Source organism: Arvicanthis niloticus, chromosome 19 (assembly GCF_011762505.2).
Source record: "Arvicanthis niloticus isolate mArvNil1 chromosome 19, mArvNil1.pat.X, whole genome shotgun sequence".
NCBI classification, from domain to species: Eukaryota; Metazoa; Chordata; class Mammalia; order Rodentia; family Muridae; genus Arvicanthis; species Arvicanthis niloticus.
In genome coordinates this window covers 11,895,328-11,911,645 of record NC_047676.1, presented here as the reverse complement: position 1 = coordinate 11,911,645, position 16,318 = coordinate 11,895,328, and the positions used below count along the sequence as shown (strand labels likewise).

Genomic DNA, 16,318 nt, shown 5'->3' with positions numbered 1-16,318 from the left:
GTCAGGTCAATATTTGAAAATTAAATGTATTTATTAGGCTAAAGAAGAAAAATGATGTGATCACATCAGTCATACAAAAGATCGCCTGGTAATATTTAATGCCCATTCATGATAAAAACAAAAACAAAAAACCAAAAACTCTCAGAGAGGAATACACAAGCCCCTTGCCTTATTAATGAGAGCTTACCAGGACAGATGTGACCATTAAGGGGCAACAGGAGGTGCCTGTCTGATGATGGACAGGCTATGTCAATATCAGTATCCTGAGGTGAAACTATTTGAGTATCAGGACACTGCCACAAGAATAAGAGTGTGTAATATAACTGAATATGAGGCATAATGACCTGAGATGATGTCCAGGTCACCCTGTGAAGTTAGTCCCATGAATGACTACTTACATGAAATCCCAAGGCAAGTTCATCTCTGGAGCATAGAACTCAGAACAAAGAAACCTGCTGGCAGAGAAGGGTTATTTTTTTTTGGGGGGGGGGAATAATATTTTTGTGTAAATATTTCATATGCAAATATACAATTAATGTAGTTTGTTGTATATTATATATAATGCTTATTATATACCTGATATTTATATAATATAAATTAGAGATCTAATTATATAGGTAAATCTGGGAAGGACACTACTGGTTTCAAAAATTATATTCACCTCTCCTATTAGGTCTCAAATACAAATAGCATCTTTTCTTCCAGTGTCCAAAGGTGTCATAATGCCTTTTAAATGAACATTTGCTACAACATGTCATCATGACTGATTCTGCCGAGATCCTGGTGATTCCACACACCTCATAGTTAAATCGTACCTGTGGGCCTAAAAGATTTGTAGACTGTAGCATGAAGAAAAACAAGCATCTTGATGTTCCTGAGGGAAAAAATATCCTTGAAATCATGACAAACTAATCTTGCCACGGGCCTTTCTCCATACACCTCGTTCAGCACAAGGGCACAGGTTGGCATCCCAGAAGAAAACCCAAAGAGAATGGAGAGATGGTATTGTCCATCAGGCAGAGAGACGTACTACTAGGACAGTAAGGAGAGCGGACACAGCAGACCCTGCAGTGACCCGAGAGCACCAGCAGAGGGCAGCTGGACATGTTCTAAGAAAGGGTGGGTCTGGGGGTCTCAACAGGTACAGTGCCATAGCAGTGCCCGACTCTGGGTAAATAGCAATACTTTTGTTTTTTTTAAGGCCAGAATGAAACTCCCTTCATCAGGAAAACAGGGTACCCTGCATCAGGATAAACTTAGGCCCCATTACCAAAAGACAGCCAGTATGCTGTTACACACTGGCAGTATGCAGGTTATGCTTGACCACCCTGCATCACAAGCCTGAACCGGCTCATCCTCGGCCTATGACAATCTGCCTCTCACCCCTAAACACCAGCCCCTGCTATGTCTCTCTCAGGGAACTCTCTAATTTAGCAGTGATTAATTTAAATGAAAAGTCTAACACCAGAATCAGGCAAATATGTTTAATTTTTTTTAAAATAACTGATGGCAAAATAAAATATTTACATCACATCATACTGTGTAAACATGTAAGGTCTCTGTACAAAGAAATATACATGCAAAAAATAATGTAAAAATTTTAACTGAAATAATCAAAGAAAACAGTACACAAATAAAAGTTATGAGGTTACAGATACACATCCAGTTTTTGAATCCAATTTCTCTTAAAAAGTTTCTGTACAATTTTACAAGAAACAAACAAAAATCCAACGGAAGAATAAATAAAATACATCGGAAACTGCAAAGCTTGAGTATGCCAGTTTATGGCTCACGACCCAGATGTCTGGCTGGCTTGGGAAGCAAGCTGGTCTCTTTTTTTAAGTGTATTTCATACAATAAAGATAAAAAGACATCCAGAAAAATCCAAGCGTGCCAGAAATCCAACTTCTTGTGTTGAAGGAGTTCCCACGCCAGCGCCAGCTCTACCACAGTGACTCGGGCACTGCGTGCCAGCCTCGGGGTGGCTGGCACTTAAGTGGCTTTCTTACCAAAAGCTTAAAATCCAGCCAATTTTTGTACAGAAAGTTGAATGTCAAAAAGTCTAAAAAGTAGTAAATGTTCAGACTGATTCTGGGAAAAAATAATACTTTGGCATTCTGAATAATAGCATAATAAAATTTAAAACATTACCCTATTATCCAGTTTTATATTCAGAGTATGAAATCACTTTTTACAGTCCTCAAAACTGACAAATTTCACGAAGAGTTAAGTGTCCTTGACTGATGGCACAGGGCTACGACCCACCCCCAACACACACAGAACCAGAAAGCTCACTTGCGAAGTATGTGCTTTTTCTATATATTTATTACAGGTACAACAGAAGTCTTCATAAATAGTTGCAGAAAATGTTAAAGCCACTACATTGCACATGATCTGAAATTAACAAAACAAAACAAAACAAAACAAAACAAAACAAAAAAACCCCAAAAAATCCCCAATGAGTGCATTTACAGTTATTTTCATCTGACTGTATACCGTTCAACAATCTGATTGACGGTTTGGGGTGGGGCTGGGGAGGGGCCAGTGGGGCTGGACCCAGCCTCAAGTCTCCATTGGATGGGCAGACCCCATCAGACCCCCAAGAGGAAGGCCCAGGCGGTGGGTAGGAGGGGAAGGGGAGGGTATGCCAGACAAAAGGCAGGGAGAGTTTTATGTACAAGTAAGGCCTACATTTCATCAGAGCAAAACCATTCATTATATTTTATGCAAAAGATTGAGGTTGAATGCACGTTTCAGAAGCCAAGTCTGGTGCCCGGCAAGATGTACCCAGACGAGGCGGCTGGAAAAGCTCAGTGCCAGGTGGACACCAAGCACTGGCGGAGGCCACGGGAGTGGCTGCCACCTGGCGAGTCTTTCCCAGAAATGCACAGTATCTCAGTTTTGTGTAACACCAGTGGTTTGAACATAGGCATGTGTCTCCTTGAATAAATCTTGAAAATGTTAAATTTGCAAAATTCTATCCATGTTCATTTAAAAAAGTATCTCTTTATTATTATTATTATTTTTTTTTTGCAGGAACCTGAATAAAATACTGTGATACAGCAATGCGATCTCTGCCCGTGCAGAGTGTAACTGAAGGTCCTCCACCCCAGCGCAGCTCTGAGCCCAAGCGCTGCCGAGCACATTGGAATGCCATTTCACACGATGAACAGCCGGCGGCCGGCCGCTTGGTTTGGTTTGGTTTCCTTTTCAAAATTCAAATTAACAGCTGATTGGCAGGTGAAAGAGAATGAGAAAGAACTTCAGGATAGGTCAAACTCTAGGCAGAAGCCTGCTCTGTAGGAAGTTTTTAATGCTACGGATAGGTCGAACATCATTCTGGTGTTTGCGCCGCTCAATGAAGGAAGTCAGTCTGGACGTGTCCAGGACGCCCGTGCCTTTGCCGCCGCCGTTTCCTGCCTGCAACCACTGCTCCTGCAGGGCCAGTGCAGCCGAGGGACGCTTGGCGGGGTCCTCCTGCAGGAGGAAGCACACGAATTCCTTGGCCTTCTGGCTAACTCCTTGAAAGTAGTCCTCTGGGAAGCTAAAGTCCAGCCGGCAAATATTCAGGCAGGTCTCCTCCACGCTGTCATCCAGGAAGGGGGACACGCCGCTGAGCAGCACATAGGTGAGCACCCCAACACTCCATGTGTCCGCGGTCAGGGAGACAGGGTTCCCAAGGATGATTTCCGGGGCTGCAAACTCGGGGTTCCCCAGCAACTGGTGGATGTAGTAGGTGGTGTTGAGCTGGACGGCGTCTCCAAAGTCAGTCAGTTTAATGGTTGGCTTGGCCAAACTCTGATCCACCAAGATATTCTCAGGCTAGGATGTAGGAGGAGACACCAATAGTCATTTGCAAACACCCCTAACCCATGCTCAGTCTGACCACTGCTGGGATCCTACGGGGATCTGGAAGTCAGCCGCACAATTGCCACCCAAAGGAAGTTCTCCGGGCCAGTGAGGGAACAGGCCGGAGAGGAACGAGCCCCTAGGAGTGGCTCTCAGCTTTAGGGTCTAAATAGCCTAAGTCAACATTGCCTCCTCTTCCCAAGGCACCTCATGTGGGCAGATTCCATGCCAACTACTGACAGGAACTTCCTAAATATCTCCTGACCCAACAGATTTAACTACTAATACTTCCCGGTTGAGTTTACTGAAGGCAACTCAAGGAAAGCGATGGAGATCTGCTCCAGCAGCCTCCTCTCCTCAGTTGCCTCCAGGCTCAGGCAGGGAGCCAGGCTCTAGCATCTCACGTGACCTGTCTAGACCCACCCTTGCTCAGCCCTGGGCCTGCCAACCTTTAGGTCCAGGTGTGCTATCCTGCAGTTGTGAAGGTATCGGACGGCTTCCAGAACTTCCCCCAGGTGCGCTCTGACCTTCCCTTCGGTGAGGCTCCCCCATCGCACCACGCAGTCTAGGAGGCGACCTTGGTCAGCCCTGCAAGGTAAGAAAGACATTTCTCATGACACCTTTCAATTCACAATCCAAGTGGGTAACGGCTGGGGGAGAGCTGCAGCCAGGGACTGCAGCCCTGCTGTGTGTTGCTATGGCAACCTGCTGGGCAGTGTCTATGCATGGATAACTGTTGTAAGAAGGAAGGCGTCACCCACCTCACTTAGCCCACACTGCCCACGAACCATGCCGCATGAAAATGGATGAGCTCGGGCTGTAAAAGCCACATGCTAGGGCTTTTATGGATTCATGCTTAGTCAAAAGCTACCCTAATCCAAACTAACTTTTAATATTAAAAAACACAAGGGTCTAGACCTAAACTTTAGCAGTGTCTATTCATCCGACCTTCAGCACCCTGGGAAGGGTGCGCCACTGTCCTGTTTCGGAGATGAGGAGGCAGAGGCAGAGAGAGTATACAGATTTTCTAAGGCTTCAGGGCTCACTAACAACTGCTATTGGGTGGAGACTGGTCTGCGCACCTACTGCTCTCAAGAGAAGTTTATAGTTAGATGGACAGCCTGTCCAGCAAGGAGCGGTCATTAGTAGGAAACTGTGACATGCTCTAGTGAAAATTAATTGTGTTAATCGTCTGGTGAAGCAGCACCGTGGTGCTTAGGTGAGTCTGGTCTCCATACACTCCTAAGTTTGAATGCTTGCTCTCCAGTAGGTAGAACTGTTTGGAAGGACTAGGAGGTGTGTCACTGAGGGTGGGCACTGAGGTTTCAAAAGCCCACTCCATTACCTTTAGAGCTGTCTTCCTCCCTCCCTCCCTCCCTCCCTCCCTCCCTCCCTCCCTCCCTCTCTGTCCCCCCACTTCCTTGTGTTTATAGATTGGACACATGGAAGTTCTCAGTTACTGCCCCAGCACCATGCTGGCCTGCCGTCATGTGTCCAGCTATGGTGCTCATGGACTTGAACCCCATGGAATGGTGAATCCTTAGTTTCAGTGATTTCTTCTATAAGAAGTCTTGGTCACAACGTTTTGCCACGGCAATGGAAAAGTTGCTTAGAGCTACATCATGCAACTTCCCAGTAAAAAGAAGTAGGAGCTGGGGCACTGGGGGTATGGCCAGTGATCGGTCCTTGCCGGGACATGTAAGGCACTGGGTCCAACTTAGCACTGTAAAATAAGCACATTGCCTTCCACATCCCTGCCCCAGTCACCTCGAATCTACAGTTGAAAGAGATGCAACCTCAGACAAAGGTTGTGGTGCCTTCGGACAAGGACTTGAGTGAGTTTTCTTGTTCAGAATCTCTGTGGAAGGTGGGCAGTAGCTGCTGGTCATCAGGCTTAGCCAGACAGCCTCCTAGGCATGGGGGCTCAGACACTGGTTTTCCACATATACTGAACCATTTTAGCTCTTGATAGTTCACCAATAGCTCTGCATTTAAAGACACCAAGGATGAGGGGCCTGGAGAGATGACTCAGTAGTTAAGAGTACTAGTTATTCTCACAGGATCCAGGTTTGATTACTAACACTCAAATGGTTTTCCATGACTAGAGGTTCCAAAATGGTAGTCTCTAATAATAAACTTGGCTCTGTAGAAGTTTTAGCATTCACAGAGCCCGTTTTTCTCAGAGAACAAACAGGATCAGCAAAAGTGCTGGGAGCCGAGGTAAGGACAGGGAGGAGTGAGGTTGGGTACTCACATTTCCAAAACCAGGACGTAACTGGTGGGGGTCTCGAAGGTGTCAAGAAGGCTCACGAGGAGGGGGTGCTGGAGGTTCTGCAGGATGCCAAGCTCATGAGTGACCTGGTCACGCTTCATCAACTTCTTGTTCACAAACTTTGTGGCCACTGCTCGCTTGGTTCCCTTCTGGTCACACTTCTTAACTACAGCAAATCTGCCCCTGTAAAACCCGTCACGAAGAAATTACACACTGGTCCACGCCCATGGGATGGCGACTTGACACTTACACACAGATCTGTCTTTGCTGGGCCGTGTGGAAAGGATGCGATGCCAAAACAGACATTGTTCTGCCATTCCCCCCTCCTAACGGCAGCTCCATTTCTCATGCTGGGCCCAGGCAGGGCTTCCTGACCCCTGAATGAGGTGAAAGGGATGGCCCAAGGGAGTCCTGCCCTCACCATAGAGTTTCTACCTTCATCTCCTGGAGAACCTCAGCATTCTGAGGCTACAGAAAGTGCCCACAGTTGCCAGCATCCTCCCCTCCCCCACTCCTGAGGAAAGGATCATGCTTTGTTGGTTTAAGCTTGCTTGCAGGGTAGTTAAGTTGTGTCTTCTACTGGGGTCAGGTCTCTGGTACTGAATCTCATGTGCTTGCACACCTGGGGCCTGGGCTGCACCTGACTTTCTATGGATAAGATGACCTTGCTCTCAACGTAAGCACATCTACACACCCAGGGATATAGAACGAAAATGCACAGGCAGGGCAGGCTGTGGGGCAAGTTAACCTCCTTCCCACCTCTCCCTCCTTGGGCAGGTGGAGGGTCATTGGGTGGCTGCCCAGTGACTATTAACTGTGGAATATGGAGAGACCATAGTTGCTTGTTTCTGTCATGCCATCTTTCCTGTCAGGAGAGATTGAAACTCTCTAAAGAGTGAGCTAGAAGAAACCTGTTCTCTCTTAAGCTGTTTCTGTCAGGTACTGTCACAGGAACATAAAGCCACTAACACCAAGCATAAGACAGTCACTTCTATTGGTGGCAACATTCTGTTTTTGGCCTTGGGACAGTGAGCAGTGATCTTACTTTTGTGGAAGGGGTTCTGGTATTTATGTCATACCTGCCGAGCTCAGCCACTTCACTGTAGAAGGCGTCGAAGTTGTCCTTCCAAGTCACCACAATCCCATCACTCCCTGGACCTGCAAGAAGAGCACCACTTCGCTGAGTGCATGTTTTTCTTTCTAAAGTTATGTCTCTGTCGACAGTCTTAAGATGGTGGTCCTCTTCCCTCTGCTCCCCAAGTGCTGGCATTACAGGTATGAATCTCCACCTTGGCTCCTGAGTGTCCCTGAAGCAGAGCTTCTTGGTAAGAAGTCACAAACCTGCACTATCCAGCACGGCCACCACAAGTGTCGACCGAGCATCTCTGATAGGTAAACCCTCTTGTACCACAGTAAGACAGATGCACGGGTCCCTGAACATGAACAGAAGATGTGAAATATCTCATGAACAATTTATAGGCATTGATTTTTATGTTAGAATTGAATACTGTGGATATATTAGATCAAGCCAAATACTAGTTAAATCAACTTACTTTTATTTAAAAACGTAAACCATCCCTGAGTCTTGTGTCTAATGGCCAGCACTAGTGAGTACAAGTGTGCACGTGTGCACGTGTGGAAGACACCGGGAGTCCCACTCCATCACTCTCTGCCTAGTTCCTAGACATTTTCTCTCTGAGCCTGGAGGAGTCTGGTAAACCGGGCTCCCTCTTGTCTCTGCCTCTCCCTATGCCTGGAGGTTTATATAGCTTCTGGGGATATAGGCTCAGGCCATTGTGCTTACATAGAAAGCTGCTTTTACCCTGAGCCACCTCCCTAGCCTGATGATTTATAGTGAGTTCTATCCTGTCCACCCAGACTCAGCCTACAAACTATGGTTGCTTACCTACCCTTCAGAAATTGAGGGTTCCACTATGTTTTCTTAATGTCCACAGTCTTTTAGAGTAAGCAAATCATAAATATGTTGCAAACATGGACAGTTTTGTCACGCATGTGCCAGCTAGAAGTCACTTGTTAGTAGTAAATGTGGCATTATATAAGCCCCAAGGAAACAAAGATGCTTTGTCTAAACACTTATGCAAGAGGAATCATGAAGACCCCCACAATGACAACACCATGAGTTGACACGCCACCGCATATGAAGGGAATTTCACAAGGGCTCACCCCTAGATGAAGAGCTATGGGCAATTAATGGGCCAGAGAGAGAGACAGAGAGAGAGAAACACAGACTACGAATGAATCAGTGTTCTCTAGGGATGAGCTCCTGATAGGTTATCCTATCCCAAGTGGTCATTTCTAAACACATAAACATTCAAACAACAGTAAATGAGCAGAGTGTTGAGGCTTTGTCTTTTACTGTCTATTGTAATGCTAACAGCAGCGTGTCTGTGTGTGTGTGTGTGTGTGTGTGTGTGTGTGTGTGTGTGTTTGCCCCTGTGACCCAAGCTCATTTTGATTGGTGAATAAAGATTTGGAGAGCCAATAGATGGGCATTAGAGATATGGGTGGGGTTTAGGTTTCCCTTGGCTTGGGATCAGAGGAAAACCACAAGGGGAGAAGGTGGTGGAGGAGGGAGAAGCCACCATGGGTTAGCTGAGCCATAAAAACATAGCTGGCCCTGAAAGCTGGCTGCTTGGAGTTAAGAGCAGCTCAGATGAAACATAGTCCACTCGGGGTTATGGATAGGAAAGTAGATTCTAAGAGCATGGAGGGCAGGCAGCTGCTTAGCACTTGAGTTGTTTAAGGCTTGTTGTAAATATAAAGGCTGAGTGTGTCCTTCTTTCAGGAACTAATTGGTTAAAGGTGGGGTAGAACCCTCAGGACGGGATAAATAATTTAAAATAATTTCTGTAACAGCAGAGCCATGTGTGCTTGTGTGCAAGTGTGTGCGCATGAATAACAATAATAAAGATACTGAGTTTGCGAGGAAGTGGGTGCAGGAGAAGAAGAGTGAAAATGATGTAAGCTGAGAACTTGTGCATGGACTACTAAAAGCTTTTAATTAAAACAAGAAATACCGGATTTCTCTCACATAAAATCAAACATTTTTCTATTATTTTCCAAAGAAAAAGCTCCTAAGAGATCCCTTAAAAATGTCTTCCAAATATTGTACATACACAGAAGAGTGAAACAAGTCGAGTCTCTGATCCCCAAGCAGTTCAAGCTGCCTCACAAGAACTTGAAGCACAGGGCTCCTCCTTGTCCCAGCCCCCTTCACTGCAGGGGACCCCTGCCTGACCTGCTCCATCCTGCCCCATCAGCGGAGGATGCATACATATTTGAGGTGTCAGGATTGACCGCCCTAGCCTCACCAGTTGCAACTCTCCTCCCTGAGCCAGCTGGTGCATGGCCATGGTGCCAACCTGTCCTAAAGTTCTGGGGCTCAGTCAGCAGGGTGGGAGCAACACTCTGGAGAGCCCAAGGCAAAAGAACAATCTACACAGGACAGCTCACTGCTGGGGACTGACTAGAAATCATTAAAACCACAAACCACCAATGCCTGCAAATCAAGTGGCTTCTCAGGATGGAAATCACGGAAAACTGTGAATGGCCTGTCTGACAAGGTGGCATTTTTATAAAGACCTTGTGGATTCTGTGACAGGAATCTATACATTTCCCTTTCTGTCGTTTTCCTGCTCAGGTCCACATGTGACAAACAGGACTGTGACTCTCTGAGTGGTTGGCAGTAGCTGATTAAGAACCGCCTCTAGAGTTCATACAATTGTTTCTTCAATGAAAAGAGTCAGTGATTCTTTACTTTCAACTTGAAGATCTTGCTTTTCTTAGGTCACAATCCCATAACTATAACATGATTTAATAAAAGTTCTAGACAAACCTTGCTTACCATTTATACTTTAGAACCTAGTCACCATTTAGTTTGAGTTTGATTTGTCCTTTTGGAAGCAGTTAAGGACAGGCGGGCACTTGGAGCTGCCTGCTGTAGCCAGTTGGCCTCAGTAGACATTGCTGGAACCCAGTCCCAAATCAAATGCAGTTTCAGGAACTGAACCGGGCTGGGCAGGATTCTGTCTACAGAGCTGGAAGACTAGCTGCAGAGAACAGAGCATCCTGCTGGGCTGTAGGTGTGCCAGGGCACTGACTGGCAGGTCCCTGGGAACGCTCGCCTAGCTGGATATGTGGGGAAGTCAGTGGACTCAGTAGCCCACGCCTCACTGAAGGGCTGTGCTGAGATCCGAGACAAGCCTGGGCCTATAATACCACTTTGTTTTCACTCAAGTGCTTCTTGAGCCAACTTAGCCTCAGCTAGAAGACTGGATAAGAGGACATGTTTTTAAGCACTGTGGACATGAGTGCACATCCCAGCTCAGGCTGGTCACTAGGGACTCAAGTACCTAATGGCCTTTATACATAGTCTCACAAAGGAGTGCCCTCTGAGCTCCTTCAAGGCATCTCTTTTCTTGTAACACTGTCTGCTATGTGAGCCTCTTTTGGCACCTATACAAGCACCCCTCTCGTGTTCTAAACTTCTCGGCACTCCAAGTGTGGCAGATGCACTGGCTTAGGGACTGTTGGCAGAGGTGCCTGCCCCAGGTGGCTTACCTAGAACCCTCAGACTGGCGGACGACGAGGCTGAACCCATGTCGTTCACAGCGATGCACGTGTAGATGCCGTCATCTTCTGTGCTCACACCGACGATCTTCAGAGTGGCCTCCCCAACGTCACTGTCACACATGTGGGGACATGCTGGGGTCAGGAGTGCTCGGTACCTTTAGGAACCAGTTCTACCTCCCTTCCCAGGTATGAAACCTCCCACAGACTAAGTGCCCAAGGCATTGGAGGAAAGAGATGACTCCAGTCAGGGAGACAGGTACATTTCTAGCTACTGAGTAAGTGGATTAGCCACGCCCCTACCAGTAAACTGCTCTGGGTCAGCCGCTCACCTGTAGGAGATGCTGTAGTGGTCATCGTTGTTCAAAGTGTTGTGTTCTGGGCCCTTCCAGGTGATTGAGGCCTTGGGGCGGCCACAGACACGACATCTAAAAACAACGGTCTCCCCTGTCTCACATGTGACCTCGCTCAATGGGATAACGAATTCTGGTGGAACTGCAAGGAAAGGGAGTTTGGCCAATGCCAGTCATCCATCTCTCTCTTGGGCTCCTACAAAGCAGTGGGAACCCAGAACACCACAGGCTATCATAGGGTACAGGCACGATGCTCTGATACAGAGCCCGCAGTTCTGTGACCCTTCAGACTGGAAGGAAGACAACAGAACTCACCGTCATAAATATAGTTGGGGTTGAGAAGCTGCAATGGAAAAGACAAAGATTAATAAATTAATAAATTGTAATTAGTAAAACCAGGAGCGATTTTCAGGTAGGATACTGTTTCCAGGGCTACAGTTACTGTGGGAAGAACTTGGGTGGTCTGGAACTACAGACCCAATTCCCTTCTGCTGCTGTTACATGCCCTTGACCATGCCGATCCATACCAATTAGCTGAGGGTTAGCTTCTTATTCATGAATAAGCTACTTAACCTGCCCCAGGTTTCAGGCAAAGGCCAACTGACCTACTAACCACATTATCTGAAACTACACACAGACCCGGTGCAGTGTGCAGGTGAAAACCCAGGTCTCAGTAAGTCACACAGTGTCAGCACAGCTCCCAACTAGTGCAGAGAGAGCCAGTGTCACTGTGCTCCTGTGAGCAGGGAGGGTATCCTCACGCAAGGCCCAGCTTAGGGTCTGCGGCAGCTTATCCTCCGCGCTCCTCTTGGCTTCTCACACGCACCTTCACAGACACCTTGTTACTGAGCCCTTCTCGCGGCTTCCTGTACCCGTTCTCCAACTTGCCGTCCCTTTTGCCGTCTTTATCTTTCTTCTCAGACTTCTTCCTTAAGCGGAGTGCTGTGTGCCAAGATGTTGACTTCCTAGAGAGAACAAGACCACACTGCTCAGATCCCTCCTTCACCGTGGTCAGCAGTTGTCACCGGGAAAGTGTCAGAGAAAGGCTGATGGCAATCTGTGTTTCAGAGGAACTGAGATCCCATGAAAACTAACTTCACAGAGATACCCACAAGGCAGGTGACAAAGCCAGCCATTCCTTAGGCAAATTTTAAAGATTAAGATACAAAGGGACCTATAATAGCTAACTCTGTATCAACGTGACTGGGCCACACTGCGCTGACAAGCCAAACATTCCAAGTGTCTCTTCAAGGGTACTTTTGATTGACAGGAACATCTATCTAGACAGGCGAGGCTGCCTGCCCTTCCTTTACCAGTCAGGTGAAGGTATATGAAAGGGAACCCACCTCAGACTTGATGGGTGCCAGCAGTTTGGATTTGCCTGTCTCCACAACTGTGTGAGCCAGTCCCTTACAAGTCTACCTAATTTGCCTATCCACAGTCTACCCCAGTAAGCCTGTCTCCCTGAAGAGCAGACGTATTCTGAGGAAACAAATAGAACATGAAGCTTTAATCTCTTATATTTCTTTTAAAGGCAAGGCTAACACTGAAAGCTCTCGAGCAGGGGTCCTGAACAATACACTCACTCCAGCCGGCCTATCCTGGAGACAGGGGAAGGAGCACAGTCCTGGGGAAGGAGAGATGGATGGATGCATTTACCTCCAGTGCCAGCCTCCTGCAGTTTCAAAGAGCAGTGTGGACTCGGTTTTCTTTAAGCTAGTGCTTAACGCAGCGAAGCTGACCTCAGGCTTAAGTCAATGAGTCCCTGAGGAGCAAAGAACTCAGAGCAAAGCTACCACACAGACCAGTGGTTCGCAATCTTCCTAATGCGGTGGCCCTTTCATACACGGTGACCCCCAACCATAAAATTGATTTTGTTACTACTGCATAACCAACTATGCACTTATGTATTATAATTAAAAATATCTGTTTCCCAGTGATCCTGGGTGACCCCTGTGAAAGGGTCATTTGACCCTCAGGTTGAGAACTGCTGATATAACCTTTCCCTGCAGCCTATGAGTGATGATCCTGTGTCTCTCAAGAGGTCTTGCTCCCTAGCTAAGACCTTTAGGGTCTATTTAGTGACCTGAACATAAGAGTTTTAGAGGATCTGTCGGGATGAGGCTAGCCCTTCACTTGGGGTCACAAAATTTGTTTAGAGGCAAACGTGCGTGAACAGACCCAGCTTTCCCTTCACTGGCTGCTTCCCTCCAGGGCCGCCCAGCATTCTCTGGAATGGCTCCTATCCCCCAGCTGTCTGTGCTCAGGCTGCTCACTGCTGCCACTCACTTGAGAGTCCCGTCGGGGTTCTCCATGATGACTGCACTCGTATGGCCCAAGACAAAGCCCGGAATCCAGCCCTCGGCTGCGGGGCACTGGTCAGTGGCGGCTCGGAACACCAGAAACATGTTCTGCTGGTTGCTGGCCAGAATTTGAACGACCTCTCCTTGATAGACGTTTATCTCATCCTCCTTCACTGCCGTGTACTCGTGTGTCACCAGCATGGTGGAGATGTTGCTACTGCTGCTACCTTCACTCTGGAGGAAAGAGATGAAGAGAAAACAAGGTGGACAGGGACTAAGAGGAGGTGTGACGGCCGTAGCCGCTGCTCACCTCGAGCCATGGCACCAGCCCACAGGAGGGCTTGGCAGACAGGGAGACGGCACACTCTTCCTCCACACTCTCTTCAGCTTAGTGTCCCTTGTACAACAACTTGCTCAGCAATTGAGAAACAACTCCCAAAGATCCACCTCAGTGCTGATGCCCCGGGGGCCTGACGCGGTTGCATCTTCACTGTGGCCCTGCGTGAGCGGCTCAGTGGGTCAGTCCTCTGATCGATGCCATGTTGGGTGTTCCCAGTTCAAACAAGTGTTAACTTTGAAGGCTGTTGACTAGCCATTTGGCCCCCAAATCTTCCTAAGTAGGCCATCATTGGGATGTGCACTCCAGGTCACAGGTTGTTGTTTTCCTAACCTTTGGTACCCCTGCCACCCAAAAACCAAGAACACGGGACATCTGAAAGGTCAATTCTCTAACGCTCTACTCTCACGGACGGCCGCTCCATCTCCTTTATGCTTTTAAGTCCCTCAGCAGATGCTCCTTTGACTGAGCTCGCCTCAAGGGTCTTCATGTTGCTCTTGTTATGGGAACATACAGCAGAGCCTCACACAGCGGCCTTCAAGCTTTGTGGAAGAGACCTTTAAGTGGCTGTGGGGCTATCTTCTACTGCCCTTATCCTGAGGCCTCAAGAGCATCCATCTTTAGTCAATGACTGATGTATAGTTGGCCTGCAACATCTGTTCAGTGACTCAGTCAATGCAACAAGAGTGCAAAAGTAAAAAAATGAGTTGGTTTCTTAAGGTCTCCAGCTGGGTACATGAACTGAATGAACGGAACACAAGCGACAGTCACCTGTCCCATGATCTCACCTGACCAGTGACCTACTGTTCCAGGAAAGAGGAAAGGAGAGAGGGCTATCTTACCAGAGTCCCTCTTGGGAAATGGCTTCCAGACCCTGGTTTCTGTGAGCTTGCTCTCCCATGTTTTTTTTACACTGTTGCTTCAGGCTATTTATGGAGGTCAGGATTTCAAAGGCCTGCCATGTACTCTGGGACATTCTGAGTGGGAGAGATCACCTGGCCCAGCCGCCCTTTTCAGTCCTAGTCTTTTGAGTATGTCAGAACCTGCTGGAGCAGACAGCTGACCACTCTTCTGAGAACGCTGAGGGGACATGAGACCCACCTGCTCTTCCCTGTGAGGCCGCAGGTGGGAAGCCAACAAACCAGTTACTGGGAGTTGCATGGATGAGCTGTGCATGAGAGCTGCTGAGGACGTGGAAGAGCTGCCTGCCGCTTGTGTTCGTGAGACAGTTTGTTCTTGCCCCCATGGCGCCCACTTCCTGCCTGGGACCCTTCAGTTCAAAGGTGCCATGCCTGTTCCCTTTGTACTTTCAGTGTGTACCTTAGTGTCTTGATTTAGACGGCAGGACCTAGCACTTTGAGGATGGCTGAGGCAACTGTATGAGAAAGATAACCTAAACCGGTCTGTGCCAGAGCTGCCATGGTTAGGGCCTCCCCGTGGGCCGCATCTAGAACTGGAGTGATTTGAAACAATCATAGCTCTTGTCACTTCTGGCCTGGACAGACACCAGGCATTTCAAACGGGTCTTCCTCAGTTCCCACAATCTCCTTGCTATACATAGAGCACGGCCGTCTATCTGTCCTCAGAGGAGGGGAGTAAGTTTGCACAGGCCACTGGGCCAGTGCCAGAGGGGCAGGGCTGACTCTAATGTGTGCTCATGGAGGTGGGAGGGAAATCCATCAACCGCATAGCAGTCAGTTTGGGGCCATCTATTTGCACCCCACCCTGCCCTCAGCAGAATTCAGAGGAAGGTACCATCTGGAGCATGAGGAAGGGCATCTCCAGAGGTCAGACAGAGCAGCCTGTCTATGATCCAGAAAAGTTCTCAGAGGTGGTCATAGGAAAGGAGGCCCTGCTGATCTACTAGCAAAGTAGCATTCCGATGGCCCCTTTCAGCCAGAGCCGTGAAGAGGGTCAGAGGACATTTCATATCGTTCCCTGATGTGAGGCATGCTGACTAAAACTCAGCCTGCCAATTTCCTTTTCCAAGCTACCTTCCACAAAAGCAGCAGTAAGGGACAGAAAGGCCATTCCCCAACGTAACAGACTCTGGCCCTGTGTGATGCACTGTGCCTCCCTCAGGGTGGAGCTATGCCCAGGCTCAGAGAGGAGGCCCAGCTCCTGTGCCAGAGTACTTACTTGGAGACAGAGGCCTGAAAGCTTCTCTCTGCTTACTAGAAATGTGTACAGGTTAGGGGGTGCAGGAGATGTCACCAGCCCTATTCTGTATGGGTCACAGTGCTGAGACCAGGCCTGGTAACTGAGCAGACCACTGAGTCTGGGGGTGTGGCGTGACAGTGGGTTGTCTGCCCACCTCGAGTTTCCAATCTAGCTGGAAGCTCCCTTGCTCTATAGGATGGAATGGAGAATCCATAGCAAGGACATGGAGAACACCCACCATTGGACACCTGCTTAACCACTTAGTGGTTAACTCAGGCGTAGATAAACACATCAAGACCCACTTCGTAATTTCTTCCACAAATAAAGAGGAAGGCTGAGTTAATGAAAATACCTAACGAAAAAAGATCAGATCAAGAGTCTGAATGAGGGATTAATAGAAGTCCAGAGGAAAGAGACATGCAAAAGCTAGATTTTATGTATAAATATATATACA

At 47.8% G+C, this 16,318-nt stretch overlaps 1 protein-coding gene across 3 annotated transcripts in view; it reads right to left on the bottom strand.

Annotated features, from left to right (window-relative positions):
- Nucleotides 1–1,470: 1,470 nt before the first annotated feature.
- The window catches only part of Trio (trio Rho guanine nucleotide exchange factor), a 289,368-nt gene continuing 274,520 nt past the window's right edge, over nt 1,471–16,318 (bottom strand). For 2 of the 3 annotated variants that reach the window (XM_034523627.2, XM_076916394.1), the window contains exons 49-57: nt 13,354–13,601; nt 11,891–12,029; nt 11,380–11,407; nt 11,044–11,206; nt 10,703–10,824; nt 7,201–7,279; nt 6,104–6,304; nt 4,299–4,437; nt 1,471–3,822 (exon numbers count right to left, since the gene is read on the bottom strand). In XM_034523627.2, coding sequence (XP_034379518.2) covers nt 3,274–3,822; nt 4,299–4,437; nt 6,104–6,304; nt 7,201–7,279; nt 10,703–10,824; nt 11,044–11,206; nt 11,380–11,407; nt 11,891–12,029; nt 13,354–13,601 — 1,668 coding nt within the window. In that variant the 3' untranslated portion in view covers nt 1,471–3,273. Of the gene's footprint in view, nt 3,823–4,298; nt 4,438–6,103; nt 6,305–7,200; nt 7,280–10,702; nt 10,825–11,043; nt 11,207–11,379; nt 11,408–11,890; nt 12,030–13,353; nt 13,602–16,318 lie in introns of those variants that run through there. The other variant, XM_076916395.1, reaches the window with a different exon arrangement.